General features: G+C 37.1%; 2 protein-coding genes across 6 annotated transcripts; both read right to left on the reverse strand.

The window, feature by feature from the left end:
* Nucleotides 1-5,519: 5,519 nt before the first annotated feature.
* LOC106366353 lies at nucleotides 5,520-17,567 on the reverse strand. Of its 4 annotated transcripts, none has more exons than XM_048751235.1 (7): nucleotides 16,017-17,567; nucleotides 15,743-15,939; nucleotides 15,342-15,615; nucleotides 15,161-15,250; nucleotides 14,901-15,025; nucleotides 5,987-6,098; nucleotides 5,521-5,913 (listed from the first exon to the last, which is right to left on the reverse strand). In XM_048751235.1, exons 1-4 carry the CDS (start codon nucleotides 16,363-16,365, stop codon nucleotides 15,168-15,170), a joined length of 903 nt encoding a protein of 300 aa, XP_048607192.1. In that variant the 5' UTR covers nucleotides 16,366-17,567; the 3' UTR covers nucleotides 5,521-5,913; nucleotides 5,987-6,098; nucleotides 14,901-15,025; nucleotides 15,161-15,167. The 4 variants fall into 4 exon arrangements, with proteins under 4 accessions (XP_048607193.1, XP_048607192.1, XP_048607190.1 ...); XM_048751233.1 differs by having other exon boundaries at nucleotides 5,987-6,330; XM_048751236.1 differs by lacking the exon at nucleotides 16,017-17,567 and having other exon boundaries at nucleotides 5,520-5,913; nucleotides 5,987-6,330; nucleotides 15,743-16,007.
* A 208-nt stretch (nucleotides 17,568-17,775) lies between these two features.
* On the reverse strand, nucleotides 17,776-20,616 carry LOC106366351. 2 transcript variants are annotated; one of them, XM_013805949.2, is made up of 11 exons: nucleotides 20,344-20,616; nucleotides 20,065-20,261; nucleotides 19,694-19,967; nucleotides 19,528-19,618; nucleotides 19,303-19,427; nucleotides 19,116-19,197; nucleotides 18,928-19,045; nucleotides 18,683-18,849; nucleotides 18,489-18,603; nucleotides 18,222-18,389; nucleotides 17,776-18,148 (listed from the first exon to the last, which is right to left on the reverse strand). In XM_013805949.2, the coding sequence occupies exons 5-11, from the start codon at nucleotides 19,337-19,339 to the stop codon at nucleotides 17,984-17,986; spliced, it is 852 nt and encodes a 283-aa protein (XP_013661403.1). In that variant the 5' UTR covers nucleotides 19,340-19,427; nucleotides 19,528-19,618; nucleotides 19,694-19,967; nucleotides 20,065-20,261; nucleotides 20,344-20,616; the 3' UTR covers nucleotides 17,776-17,983. The 2 variants fall into 2 exon arrangements, with proteins under 2 accessions (XP_013661403.1, XP_013661404.1); XM_013805950.3 differs by having other exon boundaries at nucleotides 20,349-20,567.
* Nucleotides 20,617-21,494: the final 878 nt, after the last annotated feature.

Below are 21,494 nucleotides of genomic sequence, written 5' to 3' on the forward strand. Positions count from 1 at the left end.
ACATATTTATACTAATTCACATTTATTGATATAACATATATATCTGCTACTAATAGGTGTCTGCTGGTTTGGCCAGAGGTGAAACATTTGACTATTGGATACGCGAGATGGTCGTTGGACCAAACTTTGTTGTGAAGTCATATCCGAGATTTTGTACTCGAGGATATGCATTCACAACTCAGAAGAGGAGACGTTCGAGTACGACTTATGATGTTGGCGTTTGTTCTGCATCAGGAGATGATGTATACTACGGACACATACATGAGATTTTGGAAATCAAGTATTTGGGCATGGTTGGATTGCGTTGTACTGTTTTCTATTGTGATTGGCACGACAACACTCTAGATCGAGGTGTGAGAACAGATGCATTTGGTGTTACATCAGTAAATTCGAGGCGAAAGCTGCAATATTATGATCCTTTCATTCTTGCTTCTCAGGCCGATCAGGTAATTAAATGTTAATTATTCAGAATGATTCATCATCATGTGTATTAATTTTATAATTTTACTAATAATTTTTTAAATGTTACAGGTTTGTTATATCAAGTACCCCCGGGTAAGGAACAGAGATGATCCATGGGTTACTGTTACAAGACTCAACCCGAGAGGCCGAGTTCTGGGAAGTTCTGAGCTGGAAGACCCACTACAACCAAGCACATCCGGCAACTTAAGTGCAGCAGAAGATTTAGCTGGAGTTAGCCTTGTAGTCGATTTAACCGACTTCGGAGAGGAAGCTGTCGTTCACGTAGAGGATGAACCAGTGATTGGAGAGTTTCACCAAGATCCAGATTCAGATTCATCTGGTGATGATGACTCAGAAACAGACTAGCATCGACTTTTTTTTTTTTTTAATAGAAATACCGAGAAAATTCCGAGGGAAGATAAGTTTTCCTCGGAATTTCCTCGGAATAGACCTTGTCGATTTAGGGATTTGATTATAGAGTCTTTTTCCTTGGAATTTCCTCGGAATATTAAACTATTTTTTATTTATTAAAACTATTTTTTTTATTAGAACTATTTTTATATATTTATTAAACATTTTTAATATCTATAAAACTTTTTTTGTGATTAAAAACTATTATTTGGGATTTTTTTTTTTAAAAAAAAAATATATATATATATATATAATATAAATTTCTATATTTATTAAACATTTTTAATATTATTAAAACAATTTTTTATAATTATTAAACTATTTTTTTATTTATTAAAACTATTTTTTGTGTATTAGAACTATTTTTATATATTTATTAAACATTTTTAATATCTATAAAACTTTTTTGTGATTAAAAACTATTATTTGGGATTTTTTTTTAAAAAAAAATATATATATATATATAATATAAATTTCTATATTTATTAAACATTTTTAATATTATTAAAACTATTTTTTGTAATTATTAAACTATTTTTTATTTATTAAAACTATTTTTTGTTTATTAGAACTAATTTTTAAATATGTTTTTTTTAATTTACATGTCTAATGATGATCAGACCCGGCCTCGACAGCGTCGTGGTCGTGGTGGTACGGGGAGCCAGTCTCGGGATTCCAGCCAGATTCAGGATTCCCCTTCGCCCCACAGCTCCTACCATACATCTCTCTCTGCTGCAACCGCTCCTGCTCCTCTCGCTCCCGCTGCTGCACCCGCTCCTGCTCCTCCGGGTCTTCCGGGAGTGATGAGTGTTGCGGAGTTGGTTCGACAGCCCGGTCGTGACCATTTTCCCTATCTCACTCCGTATCCACATGGACGGGGTCAAACATGGTAATTAAACGTATTTTTTTTTCATTAAAATTTGATTCATTATTAATAATTTGTTCTTTTTATTAGGTTCAACCGATCCGGGAACGGGATCAGCGCATGGATCAGCCGTATGATGTACTCGGCCCTCGACAAGAGACATCCGACTTTCACTGACTTCCTTACCGATAAGCAGCATCTGTGGTTTCGTCAGTTTGCGGTAAGTATTCTAATTTTTTACTTATATTTTTAATCTTTAATATAAATTTTCTACTAATTGTGTTTTTTTTTCAGCAAGAATTCAACTGGAATTCCGATGATACGTTTTTTAACTATCACCACTTCGTCCATAAAGTTATGGACAATTATGGGAAGCAGATCCACGAGTGGAAGAAGAAGTGGGAAATCAACAAGGTTGTTTTTAATTTATTAAACTATTTTTTAATTTATTAAACTATTTTCTTTTTTTTTTATTAAAAGGTCCCAAAGTCGATGAACAACACGGTCTGGACGGAGTTGTGTGTGCATTGGGATAAGGAAGAGACGAAAGAAACTTCTTCCACCAACTCCACCAACCACAGGAGCGACCGTAAAGGGAAGGGCGTCTTCAAGCATAACTTGGGTGCTCAATCTATTGCCACTCTGGGGGATCGCATGGTAAGTTCAGCAGCTTTTTATTCAATTATTTAAGTTTTGAAATTTTATTTTTTGTGCATTTCTTCTAATTTCTAATGTTTGTTTAATTTATGTTTTTTTCAAGGCGGAAGAAAATGATGGCGAGCCGGTTGATGATCTCGCCCTAATGAAGAGGGCGTATACCAACAAGAAGACCGGCCAGATTGATGATGGTCTTGTGAGGGAAGTGGTCACCCTGGTCCAAACTCAGGTGCAAGACGAAGTGTCTCAGCTTCAAACCGACGATGACGATTCGACGGCTTCGACCAACTTGTCCCGGTTTCGAATCAACGAAATCGTTGAATTGGTAAGTTCTTTTTTTTTAAAGTTCAATTCATTTATTTCTTGATTTTTATTTTATCATCTTTTTATATTATTTAAATTTGGCTATTTTCTATTTCAGTCGGTTCCAAAGAAGAAGGGACGTTTGGTCGGTTTGGGTCGTCGCCCCCGGTCGGTTCCTCCTTCTTCTGCACCACCGCCCTTTGTTGACCCAGAAGTACTTACGGCTCAGTTGAAGGACAAGGATGATCGCATATATTTGTTGGAGACCCAGATGGCGGCTCAACAGGCGGGCTATGAGGCACAGAAGAGGCTGAACCAGCAAATGATGGAGATGATGCAGAGGATGTACCCGAATGAGGTGTTCCCGAACGTGCAAGACCCGTAGTTTTTATTTTTTTTCAAAAACTCGGAATGTTTTATTTTTATTTGTACAACTTTGAATATTATCTAATATGTTTTGAATTTTAATTTTAATTTTATATTTGCGAATTTAAATTTCAAAAATTTTATTTTTTAAAAAAAAATTATTTTTTTTTTTAAATTCCGAGGAAATGAACCCTCGGAAATTTCCGACGAACATTTCCTCGAAATAAGTCGTCGGAATATACCGAGGGACTCCTTCCTCAGAATTTTCCGAGGGCTCCGTTCCTCAGAAATTCCCGATGAAAATTCCGAGGAACATTTCGTCGGAACTTCCGAGGATTGGACCATCGGAAAATCCATCGAAATATCCCGAGGAAGTTCTCCCTCGGTATATTCCGAGGACCTTTCCGACGAACTGGTGGTCCTCGGAGTTTCCTCGGAAATTCATTTCCTCGGAATTCCGTCAGAAATTTCCGAGGGATTTCCGAGGAAAAATGAATTTCCGAGCAGTTATTTCCGAGGACTTGTTTCGTCGGTATGTCGTCGGAATAACGTTATTCCGACGAAATACCGACGATATTTCCCTCGGTATATCGCTGTTTTCTAGTAGTGGTAGTGCTAGCTCGTGGCCGTTTGTTCCATTCCGTATCGGTTTCCTCGTTTGTTTTTCTTTTACGCATGTTAGATCGTTTTGTGGTGATTTTAAAATGTCTGGTTTTTATATTGTTAGGGATGAGGACGTCTTTCGTTTACCCTCTCCATTTTGTAACGTTACATGAGACTTTTGAGTATCAAAAATTGTTTATCAGAAATTTTTTGAGTATCAGCAATTGTATAGGTGAAGAAACTTGAGTGCATAATAAAAGGACTTTTGAGTATCAGACATTGTATGATTGAATTATAATGTTTATGTGTTTCTTTAGCTTTATGTTTATGGTGAGTCTGAAAGTGTATAATAGGAGACTGCATGGATACGTAGATCTCTGAAATTGTAATGTTCATGTTCTCTTTAACACTATGGTTTCCCTTAATTTTGTTGGAGGCAGATTTTCAGTCCTGAAGAACGGACCTTCTTGTAACTAATTAGAGTTGTCCCTACTAAGTTGCGAAGTTTGTTTTTAGGCCTTGTAAAAAAGTTTATCTAAACGTGAGATAGAGTTTACTTGTGACATAGAGTTTACGTGTGACATAGAGTTTACTTGTAAAGAACGTAACCGGTGGTTTTAAAAATTAATTTCATAACAAAGCATGAAGCTACAATTTTACATCACCACAACGCATGAACCAAACATTTGAGCTTCATCTCATTCAAAATAGAGAAATCGATTCTTCTCACGTAAAGAACAAATGAAACTCACGGCAAGTAATTGATCCTTTTATAATGGTTTCAACGTAACCAATTGAGAACTGTAAAGAAAACCGAACGTTTGCTGTCAGGCTAAACCGTGATTTCTTAAAATGCTGGCATTTAATTGATTTTAAAAATAAATAACCTCTAAATTGTGAATCAACTTAAGCTCCTCATACATTCATTAATAATCAAAACACTAGGTTAAGATCCGCGCCTTGCGCGGGATCAACATTATATATATAAATTATTTTATGTATTAAATATTTTTACACATTGTGAAATAATAAATATATATTAAATAATTAAAAGTCGGTAACTATTAAATATATAATTAAATAGGTGCGAACATATAAATCAATTTTATTAATCCAAAAAAAAAAAATTTATATTTGATAAGATATGTTATTAAATTTAAATGATACTAACATAGATAATATATTTTAGTATATTTTTAATATTAATGTCTATTAAATGATGATTTCTACTCATATAGTGTTTTTGATCATTTGTATCTTTTATAGAAAAAAATTTAAATTACTGATAACAAAATTTTCATTGTGGGATTAATAGTTTTATTAATTTATAATTTAAAAAAAAAAATAAGTTGTCAATCATCGTTCAAAACTTTTATCAAAAAAATTGTTCAAAGTAAATTTTGAAACTAAAATATTGTATTTTATATGGTTTATAGTTTATTTAAAACGATATATATATTAATCTTAATAATTAATTAAATTAGATTTTTTACTTATATAATTTTTGTAATCATTTGTATTTTGTCATAACAAAAATTTTAAACCATGGATCATAAAATTTGAATGTGAGATTTTTAACAGTTTTAGTAATTTATAGCCGTTTGTAAAAATTCAAAATATAACATATACATAAAAATCTAAATTTTTTTATATGGTTACTGTGGTTGTTTAATTTATTTAATAGTTTAAAATTAAACAAATATGATAGAAGATACACTATTTTTTATCAAATCTTTATTATTCAAAATCATTAATTGCCATATATACTTTAGCCACATTAGGCAATTCCGTAAATTTTATTTAAGGAAATAATAAAGTACATTAATGATGAATTTATTGTTAGTTTAATAAAAAGTTTATTATATAATTAGATGGACCAACATAATTCTCTAATGATTCTAAAAATCATTGTAGTGATGACATGTGACTACAAAAAGAAGTTGAAATGCTTCTCAAATAATATATTGGGGATAGATAAATTTTGGAGGAAAATAGTGTATTAGAAAACATAGGTATTAGAAACTTTTTAAAAAAAAAATACGAAAAACTGGTGCTCGGCTGATAGATGCGGTTTATGCGTGTTACTCATGGCCACGCCTGAGTTACTTCAGAGCGTCTGCATTCTCATGAGGGATTGCTGAAGCACATATCTCCCCGTTCTTGGCTCCTAAATCAGACGGGCCAGAGGACGAAGCGGTCAATCCGACGTCACCAGATTCGTTTGGAAGAATTACCTCACTGTGTTCCTGCGTTACATGAACATGGTTTTTTTAAAGCGGATGCATTGAGTCAATCTTCTGACATGTAAAATTAGACTACCTTGATCTGGCTCGCCAGGTTGTCGAGTTCCCATATCGAGAGCAGGTCATTCCTCCTGATTCCTTCCATAGTGTCAATGCAGGTATACCCTTGAGCTGCTGTAGGCCCAACCCTGCATATAATTTGTTCGCAACATCAAATTCAGAGGAATCTTGTTATTACATGTGTATTGTAACAGCCCGATCCCCTGGCGTCCGACCGGGGTTATCGAAAGGGCGTTATGGACACGTGTCTACTCATTTAGACAACCATATGTGTCCTGTTACTGGTCCCAAGAGTCGACGGACGCATAACCTTCTTTGCAATACCGTCACACCCACATCCATATACTTCTACTTAAAGTCCTGCGCACAGGGAAATGGAAAGGTAGGGATGAGCAACAAGTTACTCAGTGAAATGACTCTAGACCAGCCTGCCCGCATGACACTCTATACTACTCTATGCGGGAACTAAGGCTGACTAGCCATTACAATCAGTTGATGCATCTTAACATTTCATATCATCATCATTTATTTCCACACATTCAATTCTATACATTTCTAACAACCTAGCGATCAATCAGTACAATGATCTCACTCATTGTCACACACGTCAAACCATAGACTTAACCGACTCGACATACCAGACCGACTCAATCTTATGACACCTTTAGCACCCAGATACCCGACCATGAACTAAGGACTCTACAATGCACGTTTTTATATCCCGCCTCTCGCAGCTGGCTCATCTTTTCTTTCTCCGTGGGTAGCTCTCGCTAGACTTCTACCCCATATTCTTGTGGATTCCACCACAGCTCCTATGGGTGCCTCCATATTCTTGTGGATTCCACCACAGCTCCTATGGATGCCTAGCGTAGAACTACTACCCCACGTACTCCCTCTAGACTCTATATGATTTCCCAACCCATGCGTAACCTTAACGTTATTCACTTATACATTCACTTATCCTTTCACATCCTTATTCACTTTCACTTATCCATTCTCATTATCATTCTCATTCACTTTCCTTTACACTTAGACTCGTACTTGAACTCATTCACTAGACGCCACCCGTTATCGGTGTCACACACAATACACATCACACTCAGGTTTCACTTACAGTATCATTAACAATCAGTAGTCATCTATCATCTTAGCATTCACTTCTTTCTAGCATCCTAGCTTTAATCACAAACCACTCATGGGACTACACATCCAAACATACAAGTATCCATTACCAATCAATCATCACCACAACAACACAAGACAGTTCATTAAGTCCCATTTAACAGTATGAGGGTTCTTATGCATCATGATCCATTCATCTATCAACCTAGTAATAACCATGTTCTATCATCCTAACTCTCAAACAGAGTTTAATCAAACCTAACTCCAACATAAAGGAGTATACATTACATGGGAACAAGATGGGTTCAAGACACTCCACCTTAGCCTAGATCTGGATCCGGATCTGGAAACAATAGACAAGGGAGAGGAGATCTGAACAGATCTGGAACAAGTAAACAAGAGAGAGACGAGATCTGGTCACCACCACAACACCACACAGCCACCACCATCACCACACTCGGACGATCACCCCACCACCACTTGGATGACCACCACCACCCCCACCGGCGGCTCGGCTTGCTCTCGGGGGGACTCGCGGCGAGGAGAGAGGAAGAGATCCAATGGAAAGAGAAAAGAGAGAGAGAGAGAAAGAGAGGCGTGAGAGAAGAAGAGAGAAACGGAAAAGAGAAGCTTGACGGTTAGCGTTTCCTAGTCTCTCTAAATCTCTGCAGAGCTTCGCTCAAGTTTCAGAACGAGAGAAAGTAAGAGGAGGCAGCTTCATTTATAGGAAAAGGAGGGAATCCTAGGTCATTAACCCTAATGGGCTGCAGTCCTAACGGGCTCTCCTTAAGATTTTTTTGGGCTAGGAACCGGGCCGTTACAATTCTCCCCTGTTAATCGGAATTCGTCCCCGAATTCCAAGCCTTAAACTTCCGAACTTAACATCCGATTTCGAAATGGACTCACACAATCACATATCATACAAGGGAGGCATATAAGGCGAGAACAACTTTGCTCAGGATCGTTTAAAACCAAAGAATGAATTAAGCTTAGAAAAAAAAAAATCTACAAGTAAGAGCATCTCCAATGTATTACCCCATTTTTTACTCCAAAATGGTGCAACACCAAAATGGAGTAAAGTTTTACTCCAATGTATTACTCCATTTTCTACTCCAAAAATAATATTTCTTAAATGATTTCATTTTTATTTTATCAATAATTGCAAATAATATCTTATACTTATAAAAATTTACCAATTAACCCCAACTATTTTATATTTACAATAAATAATTAAAACATAAATTATTTGAATTAAATATTTATTATTAAAAAGTACAAGAAATCATTAAAAAAAGACAACATATATGTGGGTTCAACAATGAGCATTAGAATATTTTTCCCACAAATGATCAACTAATGCATTTCGTAATGAAAAATGAGCTTCTTTATCTTTGATATTCCTAAATCGAGCAAGAAAATTTTGAAATCGGACATTTTCATCTTCTGCAATTTCGATATCCGGAGGTGGAGCTTCTCTTCCAAGTTCAATTGGTGCATGGCATGGCATGGAAACCATGTTTTGTATGACATTTTTGACTGACTGACTTTGAATAAATCTTTTGACCTTTGCATGTTAAAGAAACCATATTTTGAAAAACCAACAAAATTTATTCACGACTTTGTAAACTTGTGCATGGCATAGAAAAAGAAAGTTTGATCTTTGCATGGCATAGAAAAAGAAAGTTTGACGTTTGCATAACATATAAATCACATTTCGAAAACTAACAAAATTTTGTCACGATTGCATGACATAGAAAAATATATTTTGACCACAAATAAATCACATTTTGAAAACTGGCAAAATTTATTCACGATAGCATGGCTTAGAGATCTTTTTCGTTTATAAATATTGGTGTTTCTTGCACCATATATAATATTTTAAAATATATACACTCTACTAATAAAATGTCTATTCGATCTTCTGGATATTCTCAAGAAGAAGATAAACTTTTATGTGAAGTTTATATGGAAATTTCTCAAGATCCAATTAAAGGTGCATATCAGTCATCTGATGTGTTTTGGTCCCGTGTGATGAAAGGTTACGAAAATGGAAGGAAGATAACTTGGTGTGAGCGTACAAAAAGATCTGTGCAATCTTGAATTCAAACTATTGAAAAAGCAACAAAAAAATTGCATGCATGCATCAGACAATGCGAAAATCGACGTCCTAGTGGTGCTTCGAATAATGATATTGTAAGTATTACTATATAATTTATAATTTCGTTAAAGATTTTTAAATTATTGATTTTTGTTCTTAATGATATGCAGTTTAATCAAGCCAAGATAATGTTAAGTGAAGATCCACAATTCAAAACGGGTTGGAAATTTGATCATGTTTGGAATATGATTAAAATTTTTGAAAAGTTTATGGATGGTGCCACATCTCCTAATGATCATGTCATTAATTATCCAACACAAGTATCTCCAGGTTTGTTTTCATTTTCTCCAAACTTAGACGATGACGATGAGATTATGAGTAGATCTTCCTCTAAACGTCCAAGTGGGGTGAAAAAGTCAAAAATGAAAAGAAAGCTTGATGATCAATCATCAACTGTTATAAAAACTTTAGAAGAAAGAAATAAACAATTCATGGAACAATTAAAGAAGACAAGCACAGAAAGGATTCACCATATGGAGACTCAAAAGCAAAATCTTGCAGTCAAAGAATAAAACAAAAATTTGCTTTGTGATTTGAGTTCCATACAAGATCCAAATGTTCGTGCGTATATTCAAGCTCAACAAATACAAATAATATCAAAGCGAAATGCTGAATCACAAGATCAACAAGCTCTTTCTCAGACTTCTCCGTTTGGGCAATATTTCACCGACCTTAGCGGATTCGGAACAGATTTTCCAGATTATTAATTACTTATTTTATGTTATTTTTATTTTAATTATTTATGTTTTTTGTTATTTTATGCATTTATTTAAAATTATTAAATAATCCTTTGTGGAATATATTATTTTCATGTTATTGTATCATTTTAAATATTATTTAAGTAAGAAATAAAAACATTAAAGATTCAAAGGACCATTTTATAAATAAAAAAAGTTCAACTCCAAAATGGAGTAATGAGTAAGATTACTCCATAAATGGAGTAACCCTAGCCATTACTCCATTTTGGAGTTGAAAATGGAGTGGGGTTGAAGAAGATTTTACTCCATAATGATGTTTGTAGTTGAAAATGGAGTAGGGTTGGAGATGCCCTAAAATGGATCTGATCAAAACCGTAATAGACGTATAGATATGGTGGGTGGTTTTGAAATCGTTTCACAACTCCTAGAAGAATCAGAACTTTCACAAACTCTTTTCTTTCAATGAAAACATTTTTTTTTCTTTTTTTTGAAAACGTCGGAAATGCTGACCCCTTAGGACAGAACTAAGGGATCTTAACCCGCTCTGATACCAATTGTAACGGTCCAATCCCCCGGCGTCCGACCGGGGTTATCGAAAGGGCGTTATGGACACGTGTCTACTCATTTAGACAACCATATGTGTCCCGTTACTGGTCCCAAGAGTCGACGGACGCATAACCTTCTTTGAAATATAGTCACACCCACATCCATATACTTCTACTTACAGTCCTGCGCACAGGAAAATGGAAAGGGAGGGATGAGCAACAAGTTACTCAGTGAAGTGACTCTAGACCAGCCTGCCCGCATGACACTCTATCCTACTCTATGCGGGAACTAGGGCTGACTAGCCACTACAATTAGTTGATTCATATTAACATTTCATATCATCATCATTTATTTCCACACATTCAATTCTATACATTTCTAACAACCTAGCGATCAATCAGTACAATGATCTCACTCATTGTCACACACGTCAAACCATAGACTTAACCGACTCGACATACCAGACCGACTCAATCTTATGACACCTTTAGCACCCAGATACCCGACCATGAACTAAGGACTCTATAATGCACGTTTTTATATCCCGCCTCTCGCGGCTGGCTCAGTTTTTCTTTCTCCGTGGGTAGCTCTCGCTAGACTTCTACCCCATATTCTTGTGGATTCCACCACAACTCCTATGGATGCCTAGCGTAGAACTACTACCCCACGTACTCCCTCTAGACTCTATATGATTTCCCAACCCATGCGTAACCTTAACGTTATTCACTTATACATTCACTTATCCTTTAACATCCTTATTCACTTTCACTTATCCATTCTCATTTTTATTCTCATTCATTTTCCTTTACACTTAGACTCGTACTTGAACTCATTCACTAGACGCCACCCGTTATCGGTGTCACACACAATACACATCACACTCAGGTTTCACTTACAGTATCATTAACAATCAGTAGTCATCTATCATCTTAGCATTCACTTCTTTCTAGCATCCTAGCTTTAATCACAAACCACTCATGGGACTACACATCCAAACATACAAGTATCCATTACCAATCAATCATCACCACAACAACACAAGACAGTCCATTAAGTCCCATTTAACAGTATGAGGGTTCTTATGCATCATGATCCATTCATCTATCAACCTAGTAATAACCATGTCCTATCATCCTAACTCTCAAACAGGGTTTAATCAAACCTAACTCCAACATAAAGGAGTATACAATACATGAGAACAAGATGGGTTCAAGACACTCCATCTTAGCCTAGATCTAGATCCGGATCTGGAAACAAGAGACAAGGGAGAGGCAGGGCCGTGCCTGACTATAGGCTGATCAAGCACATGCTTGGGGCCCTGATGTGTATAAGTATTTTAAGGGCCAATTTTTTTAACAAAGTGTAGTTAGTTCTATTGGTCTTTGTCCAATTCTTTCCTACGAAGGGTTGAGTGTTCGATTCTTTGCCCCATAAATTTAATGTTTTTCCATAATAAATAATTGAAAGGCCAAAAATATATTTTGTGCTTGAGGGCCCGTAAAAGTCAGGCACGGCCCTGGGGAGAGGAGATCTGAACAGATCTGGAACAAGTAAACAAGAGAGAGACGAAATCTGGTCACCATCACAGCACCACACAGCAACCACCATCACCACACTCGGACGATCACCCCACCACCACTTGGACGACCACCACCACCCCCACCGGCGGCTCGGCTTGCTCTCGGGGGGACTTGCGGCGAGGAGAGAGGAAGAGATCCAATGGAAAGAGATAAGAGAGAGAGAGAGAGAGAGAGAGAGAGAGAGAGAGAGAGAGAGAGAGAGAGAGAGAGGCGTGAGAGAAGAAGAGAGAAAAGGAAAAGAGAAGCTTGACGGTTAGGGTTTCCTAGTCTCTCTAAATCTCTGCAGAGCTTCGCTCAAGTTTCAGAATGAGAGAAAAGTAAGAGGAGGCAGCTTCATTTATAGGAAAAGGAGGGAACCATAGGTCATTTACCCTAATGGGCTGCAGTCCTAACGGGCTCTCCTTAAGAATTTTTTTGGGCTAGGAATCGGGCCGTTACAATTCTCCCCTGTTAATCGAAATTCGTCCCCGAATTCCAAGCCCTAAACTTCCGAACTTAACATCCGATTTTGAAATGGACTCACACAATCACATATCATACAAGGGAAGCATATAAGGCGAGAACAACTTTGCTCAGGATCGTTTAAAACCAAAGAATGAATTAAGCTTAGAAAAAAAAAATCTGCAAGTAAAATGGATCTGATCAAAACCATAATAGACGTATAGATATGGTGGGTGGTTTTTAAATCGTTTCACAACTCTTAGAAGAATCAAAACTTTCACAAACTCTTTTCTTTCAATGAAACAATTTTTTTTTTTTTTTTTTTTTTGAAAACGTCGGAAATGCTGACCCTTTACGACAGAACTAAGGGATCTTAACCCGCTCTGATACCAATTGTAACGGTCCGATCCCCCAGCGTCCGACCGGGGTTATCGAAAGGGCGTTATGGACACGTGTCTACTCAGTTAGACAACCATATGTGTCCCGTTACTGGTCCCAAGAGTCGACGGACGCATAACCTTCTTTGAAATACCGTCACACCCACATCCATATACTTCTACTTACAGTCCTGCGCACAGGAAAATGGAAAGGGAGGGATGAGCAACAAGTTACTCAGTGAAGTGACTCTAGACCAGCCTGCCCGCATGACACTCTATCCTACTCTATGCGGGAACTAGGGCTGACTAGCCACTACAATCAGTTGATGCATTTTAACATTTCATATCATCATCATTTATTTCCACACATTCAATTCTATACATTTCTAACAACCTAGCGATCAATCAGTACAATGATCTCACTCATTGTCACACACGTCAAACCATAGACTTAACCGACTCGACATACCAGACCGACTCAATCTTATGACACCTTTAGCACCCAGATACCCGACCATGAACTAAGGACTCTACAATGCACGTTTTTATATCCCGCCTCTCGCGGCTGGCTCATCTTTTCTTTCTCCGTGGGTAGCTCTCGCTAGACTTCTACCCCATATTCTTGTGGATTCCACCACAGCTCCTATGGGTGCCTCCATATTCTTGTGGATTCCACCACAGCTCCTATGGATGCCTAGCGTAGAACTACTACCCCACATACTCCCTCTAGACTCTATATGATTTACCAACCCATGCGTAACCTTAACGTTATTCACTTATACATTCACTTATCCTTTCACATCCTTATTCACTTTCACTTATCCATTCTCATTCTCATTCTCATTCACTTTCCTTTACACTTAGACTCGTATTTGAACTCATTCACTAGACGCCACCCGTTATCGGTGTCACACACAATACACATCACACTCAGGTTTCACTTACAGTATCATTAACAATCAGTAGTCATCTATCATCTTAGCATTCACTTCTTTCTAGCATCCTAGCTTTAATCACAAACCACTCATGGGACTACACATCCAAACATACAAGTATCCATTACCAATCAATCATCACCACAACAACACAAGACAGTTCATTAAGTCCCATTTAACAGTATGATGGTTCTTATGCATCATGATCCATTCATCTATCAACCTAGTAATAACCATGTTCTATCATCCTAACTTTCAAACAGGGTCTAATCAAACCTAACTCCAACATAAAGGAGTATACAGTACATGGGAACAAGATGGGTTCAAGACACTCCACCTTAGCCTAGATCTGGATCCGAATCTGGAAACAAGAGACAAGGGAGAGGAGATCTGAACAGATCTGAAACAAGTAAACAAGAGAGAGACGGTCACCCCACCACCACAACACCACACAACCACCACCATCACCACACTCGGACGGTCACCCCACCACCACTTGGACGACCACCACCACCCCCACCGGCTGTTCGGCTTGCTCTCGAGGGGACTCGTGGCGAGGAGAGTGGAAGAGATCCAATGGAAAGAGAAAAGAGAGAGAGAGAGAGAGAGAGAGAGAGAGAGAGAGAGAGAGAGAGAGAGAGAGGCGTGAGAGAAGAAGAGAGAAAATGAAAAGAGAAACTTGACGGCTAGGGTTTCCTAGTCTCTCTAAATCTCTGCAGAGCTTCGCTCAAGTTTCAGAATGAGAGAAAAGTAAGAGGAGGCAGCTTCATTTATAGGAAAAGGAGGGAATCGTAGGTCATTTACCCTAATGGGCTGCAGTCCTAACGGTCTCTCCTTAAGAATTTTTTTGGGCTAGGAACCGGACCGTTACATATATGATATTATTACCTGCCGACAAACTCTGCTATTTCAGGAACGGCGGTGTCAAAGAAGAACCAAGTTCCTTGTGTGGAGTTTAAATACAGTTCACCAGATTTAGAAAAGCACTTCTAAGCTAAGATTGCATGTAAGAGGTTTTTGGCAGTAAACTATATGCACACATTCAACTGAATAAGAAGGCGCATGGTCCTTACCTCCAAACAGTTTAGGATTAACTGAGGTCAGTAACACAACGGACTGAGATTTGTCTCCTGCTTTCAAGAGGCCCCTAAAAGTTGATGCAGCCTCGTCCCACAAATATACGTTGACGGTCACAGTCCTGTAGTGGAAACAATAACAATCTGTTTATCTGGGTTCATGTTTGAAGCTGAATTTATAAGGTGACAACAAAATACACTTCCATACAGACACGTTGCACAACGTGAGACCATTACAAAAATATGTAAACACTTACATTTCGATTAGAGGCGAACAACAATTCTGCTTGTGGCTGCGTTGTTCTGGAGATCGGAGCCTTTGACGGACCGTATTTCACCCACAACATCTGCGACAGAGTATTTATTTTTAACAACATATTATAATGTTGTTTATATATTCGTTTAATATATTTACTAAATATTTAAAAGAGAACACACCTGAGAGCTCCAAGTTGGTGTTGGCAAGCACTTGAAGATGGTCAATACGCCTCACCATGAATTTGTCGGACTTGATTACAGGACCGTCAGCGAAGACTTCATCAATACGGGTTGAAGAGATGAAACGGATCACGAACTGATGTTCAGTGATCTTGTACATGTGAGGGATTTGATCAACTTCAAAACCGTCCAATCTCACAATAGAACCGGCTTTTAAAGACGACCGGAGCTGGCTGGTGAGGTTTGCGGGAATGAAACCATTGATCACCGAGTCCTGTAAGAAAACAAAATAGTTTTTCAGTCTAAACTTAAAAAACATGAGGAGACGTGTTCATATACGAATAAAAATAATATTAGCAATATTTTGAATGAATTAAAATTTAGTTTGAGACAATCAACACCTGTTCATCGAGGAGGAGAATAGTTATTCCCATAAAGTCTCCATTTTTGTTGAAGTTATGAGTATCCCAGAACCGGATGAGGCGACCAACAATGGACTGAGCGGATCTACCGAGGCGGAGACTGTTGAACGTAGAGTAGGTGACGGCTGCGTTAGCGTCTGCGGCGGTATAGACGGCGGTGGTAGGGACGGGAGCAGCTGATGAAGCCATTTTAAGTTACGATGCTTAAAGAAAGAAAAAGAGTCGAGAAGAAAATTGCAGAGAGAAATGATACCTGACTGTAGGCGATATTGATATATATAGGAAGGGGGTGAAGACGTTACAGGTAGAGGAATCGCGAACACGGCAGAGATCGAGTCATAATGATCAGTAATATATAAATTGGGGAAGAGGAAGCGCCCTTGTAAGAAAAATCTCGTAGAAGACGGCGAAGCCCACAAAATAAAAGACGAACCCATAACAGTACATTTTTTAAAAAAAAATTCAATATTTTTTGGACAACTATTTGAAATAATTAAAAACATGTGGGTCCCACAATTAGGGGTGTTCGATCCGGATATCGGTTCGGTTTCGATTCGGTTTTTCGGTTTCTCGGTATTTCGGTTAGAAAATATAACTCCCATTCTAAATCCATATTAACTTTGGTTTGGTTCGGTTTATATACCGTCTGTTTTCGGTTTATTCGTTTTTATACCAAAACAAAATAATTTAGTTTGGGATCATATTATATAAATTTTAGAGTCATTTAGTTTCGGTTTATATTTTCAAATAGAAGAGCAAAAAATAAAAACGCTTATACCTTCAGATGAAATAATTAAATCTATAATTCAATTCAAATATCGAAATTTGGAAAAAAAACAGAGAAAAGCATGAAAGAAAATTTTTTCCACTCTTTCATGTTCTAGTAGTGTTCATCAAAGTCATGGTTCTTCAAATGAAACTTTGTCCGTTTATAAATAAGGAAAAAGTTGGGAAGTTTTTTTCGAGTTATGATCCATCAATCTATGGTAAAAGAAAGAAAAAATATTAAAAGAAGAAGACTAAGAAAAAAGAACCATGACAGTCTTTTAATTATATTTTAAGTATTTTTCAAATTATGATTCTTTATTACTAATAAAAATATGATATGAGCAGTGTAATGAAAAAATAACTTATATAACAAATAGATTTTCATTTGACGATATAAAATATGTACATATTTACATGTTGCTATTTGCGATCGGTTTTGTTCGGGTTATTCGGTTTAATTGGTTATAAACCAAACGAAATCCAAATCATACGGTTGTTATAAAATCACACCCACTCAGTTTATATGGTACATACCAAAACCAAACCATATTTTCTATTTCGGTTCGGTTTTGTACGGTTCGATCGATTTTAGTGTATTGGACATGTCTACCCACATTGTATAAAACGGTCCTGGTTTTTTTTTTCCGAATTTATGTTTGAAACTATTAGCTGTATCTAGTGTTCAAAGTATTATGTCTTTTTGAAAAATTCCAAACAGATCTGCATCTAAAAAACTTTTCAAGCTTACCTTTTTGTCTTGATTGCAGTTTGTTTTTAAATTCCAATCCGGTCACTTTATACTTTGATTATATATTTAAGATTTTTTTTTTTATGTTACTACACTGAATATATAAATCCGACTGTACTCAAGGAGTCTGAATTTGTCCATTCTATTTGAGGGCTGGTTTATTGCTGAAAGGAAAATACATATTGGATGTTTATGCTGAGAAATAAAATATATATTTTCATGTAACTTATCTGTAAAGCAACAATTAGTCGTAATCTATGTTAGATCCCATGCGTAGACCTTTGTTAACAGATGGGTGTTTTTACTTAATTAGCCTATATAACTACATACTTCCAATAGATCAGTTTCAAATGTTTTAGTCATGCTCAACCTCCCAACTATTCAATGTTCTCGTTCTAAGCATTATACTCCGGCTGAAGACTGGTACTTTTTAAAAAAACTGAGCATTAAACTTATTCTAATAAACACATGACTTGCACATTTGGATTCAACTCAGTAATAATAAAATATGCAGTCTCGCAAATTTGGAATCAACTTAAGCCCGTCAAAGATCCATTAATAATAAAACATAGAGAGACATACGTAGATATGAAGAAGATAGAAGGAATAAACCCAAAGTTGAGATTGAAAACATAGATATTAGAAGTTTTTTTAAAAAAGCATATAAAAGATTGGAGACGGGATGGTAGGTGGCATTCTGCGAGTTACTCATGGCTACGCTTGCGTTTCTTCAGAGTATCTGCATTCTCAGGAGGGGCTGCTGAAGCACACTCCTCACCGTGCTTGACTTCCAAAACAGACGGACCAGAGGACGGAGCGGTTAATCCTACGTCACCAGAACCGCTTGGAATAATGCCCTCACTGTGTTCCTGAGTTACATGAACGTGCTGTTTTAAAAACGGATACAATTAGTCAATCAACTAACATGTAGAATTAGAATACCTTCAGCTGAGTCGCAATGGTGCTATCTTCATCAGTGATGGTGGAGACTGTGAATGTACGGTGATTGGGAGTGAAGTTGAAAGGTGTGACACGGATCTGGAACACAAATTCCTTTCCTGCAAGCTCTTCAAGACAGCTGGGCAGATACTCCTCTCCACCGTTTGAAACCTGCATCAAATTGAGAACAGCGCTTCAATGGTTGAGGAAAAGAACATATATAACCTAGCATGATATAAATGTAAATGTTTGTGTGAGTAAAGAAGGAACCGCATCGAGTGCCAGAACAGAAGCTTCCTGTTTTGTCAGCTTTGTCATCTCTTTGTCGAAGACAACAAAAGTTGCGCTGTCATTGCCATCATCAACAGCAAGCTCAACACGGAACCTTTGTTAGAACGATGGAATAATCAGTCAATAATTACATGGGTATATTCTAGAAAATGCTAAAAATTAAATAAACTCACCTGACCACACCAGTCACGTCTGAAGTTACACATCTGGTACAGTTCAGCGAAGTTCCAAGTCTCTCCAATTTTTTGTGACAGCCAGTGCATGACACAAAAGACCACCCATTTTCCGGGATGACACAAACAATACGGGCATTGCAGAGGAAATCAACTTCTTGGGTTTGCTAAATCGTAGTACTTTAGGAAATGTAAACTTCTAAACTAACTAAACTATATTGGTGTAGACAAAGTCAGACAAGAACCTGCTCATTGGAACTGGAGATGAAGCTGTTGAGATCCCTAATCGAGACAAGCTCCTTCTTTTTTATTCCTTCGAGGGTGTCAACGCAGGAATACACTTGAGCTGATGTAGCTCCAACTCTGCATACAATATGTTCGCACCATTAGAAAACAGGAAAATCATGTTATTGCATCAGTAGTATCTTGTTACCTGCTGACAAACTCTGCTATTTCAGGGAGAGTGGTGTCGAAGAAGAACCTAGTTCCTTGTGTGGAGTTTAAATACAGGTTACCTGATTAGCAAAAATCACTTGTAAGCTAAAATTGCATGTAATATGATTTTTAGCGTAAAATTATATGTAAACTCTCAGCTGAATAAGAAAGTGCATGGTCCTTACCTCCAAACAGTTTAGGATTGACCGAGGTCACCCGCATCACGGACTGGGATTTGTATCCATCTCTCAAGAGGCCCCTAAAGGCTGATGCAACCTCATCCCACAAAGAAACGTTTACGGTCACAGTCCTGTGGTGCAAACAACACGAATATGTTACTGGGGATCATATACTTCCATACAAACATGGTACACAATTTGAGACCACTACAAAAATTTGAAACAACTCACGGTTCGATGGGTAAGTGGACCACAATTCGGGTAGTAGCTGCGTCGTTTTGGAGATCAGACCCCTGAACGGAACGTATTTCACCAACAACGTCTGCAAGAGGAAAACTTTTTACAACACATTACAACGATGGCAATATATATATATGCAATGAGAAAGAGAAGAAACCTGGGAGCTCAAGGTTAGTGTTAGCAAGCACTTAAAGATGATCAATACGCCGGACCAGGAACTTGTCGGACCTGATCACAGGAGCGTCAGCCAAGACTTCAACAATACGTGTTGAAGGTATGAAGCGGATCACGAACTGATGTTCGGTGATCTTGTACATGTGAGGGACGCGAGCAACTTCAAAACCATCCAATCTCACAATGGAACCGGCTTTCAAATACGACCGGAACTGGCTGGCCCGATTAGCGGGGATGAAACCATGAATCACCGAGTCCTGTAAGCAGAGAAAATAATTTATTCAGTCAACAATCAAAAAGACGAAGAGACGTGTTCATATGTAAACAAAAAAATAAGTTTGAAACAATCATCACCTGTTCATTGAGGAGGAGAATAGTTATTCCCATAAACTCCCCATTCTTGTGGATGTTCCGAGAATCCCAGAACCGGATGAGGCGAGCAACAATGGTCTGAGCGGATCTACCAAGGCGGAGAGTGTTGAACGTAGAGTAGGCGCCAGCGAGGTTAGGGACAGCGGCGTTATGGGAGGCGGCGTTAGCAACGGGAGCACCTGACGAAGTCATTTCGGAAGAAGTTACGAAACGTAAACGAAGAGAAATAGATGAGATGAAAGTTGTAGAGAGAGAAGATACCTCACCGCAGACGATCTCGATATATAGGAACAGAACGAATACATTACAGGAAGAGGAATCGCGACAACATCAAAGATCGGTTCATAATGATGGAGTAATAACAAAAGGGGAAGAGGAAGAGCCCTGCGATTGAAAGATCTAGAGGAAGACGGCAACCCTAGCGACCCCCGACGGACACATCCAGCGTCTCAGGCAAGTGAAGGCCTAGCAAAGCCCACGTTTAAAAACGAAGCCCATAACAGAAGATTTTTTTAGAAAAACTGATGACGTATCGTCCTAGAAATGATGCAAGGAGCTCATTATAATGTAGACTAGAGATTTTTTCCGCGCTTCGCGCGGATTATGTCTTATAAATTTATTTTATTTATAATATTATTTGTTAATTTTTTTCTTTTATATTAACTTCTTGTTTTTCCAATGTTAGTTTTTTTAATTTAAATTTATATGTTAATAATTTTTCATTTTTTTGTTGTAGATGGAGAATTATATTTTTTATTGATGGTTTTTTGTATGTGACAGTGACATAAACTTTTTGAAATTTTAAAATAATATTATATATAGTACGATTAACACATTAAAGAAGAGAAACATATTCAGACACATTTTACACAGGTTTTATATGCATAATTTTAAACATTATATATGTATATATTATAAGTTTGAAACATGTAAATGCTTTCTAAAGCTAAATACTTGTTCTGAGTTTACATAACTTATCGAAAGTTTTATCTATTTTTAAATTCAAATCACAGAAAAAATATAAAAAGTCAGTATAGATAGGTTTTTTGGGCTTTTAAATCAATACTGAAAAATTACATGAATCAGATAACAACAGTTTTATAAACAACTGGATAAAATTTGACCAAGCCAAAGATTTTCACACAATATGTTCTTTCTTCTTCAAATTGCGAAGAGCCTATAGGCACAAGAAAAAAATCATAATTTTTGTTTTCACTTATATAACATTTTTTCTCCTTTACACACGGAGTTTATTACACTGCTATAAGCAATGTAGAACTCTATTCATATAAGATTCACATCTATGCATTTTGACAAAGAAGAATTTCAGCCATCTTTAGTTTCGGAATGTACCAACTTCAGTCATATACACTATATTTTCTCTATGATTCAAAACTTACAATTTTAATATA

Source organism: Brassica napus, chromosome C3 (assembly GCF_020379485.1).
Source record: "Brassica napus cultivar Da-Ae chromosome C3, Da-Ae, whole genome shotgun sequence".
Classification (NCBI taxonomy): domain Eukaryota; kingdom Viridiplantae; phylum Streptophyta; class Magnoliopsida; order Brassicales; family Brassicaceae; genus Brassica; species Brassica napus.

Coding starts and splice junctions, on each gene's coding strand:
- LOC106366353 (XM_048751235.1), bottom strand. CDS start 16,365: ATGGGAGTTATATTTTCTAACCGAAATACCGAGAAACCGAAAAACCGA. Junction 15,616..15,742: donor TTCTCCTCCTCGATGAACAG/GTGTTGATTGTC, acceptor GTTTTCTTACAG/GACTCGGTGATCAATGGTTT. Junction 15,251..15,341: donor CACCAACTTGGAGCTCTCAG/GTGTGTTCTCTT, acceptor ACTCTGTCGCAG/ATGTTGTGGGTGAAATACGG.
- LOC106366351 (XM_013805949.2), bottom strand. CDS start 19,339: ATGCGGGTGACCTCGGTCAATCCTAAACTGTTTGGAG. Junction 19,198..19,302: donor CAATCCTAAACTGTTTGGAG/GTAAGGACCATG, acceptor TTTGCTAATCAG/GTAACCTGTATTTAAACTCC. Junction 18,390..18,488: donor CTGTTCTGGCACTCGATGCG/GTTCCTTCTTTA, acceptor AATTTGATGCAG/GTTTCAAACGGTGGAGAGGA.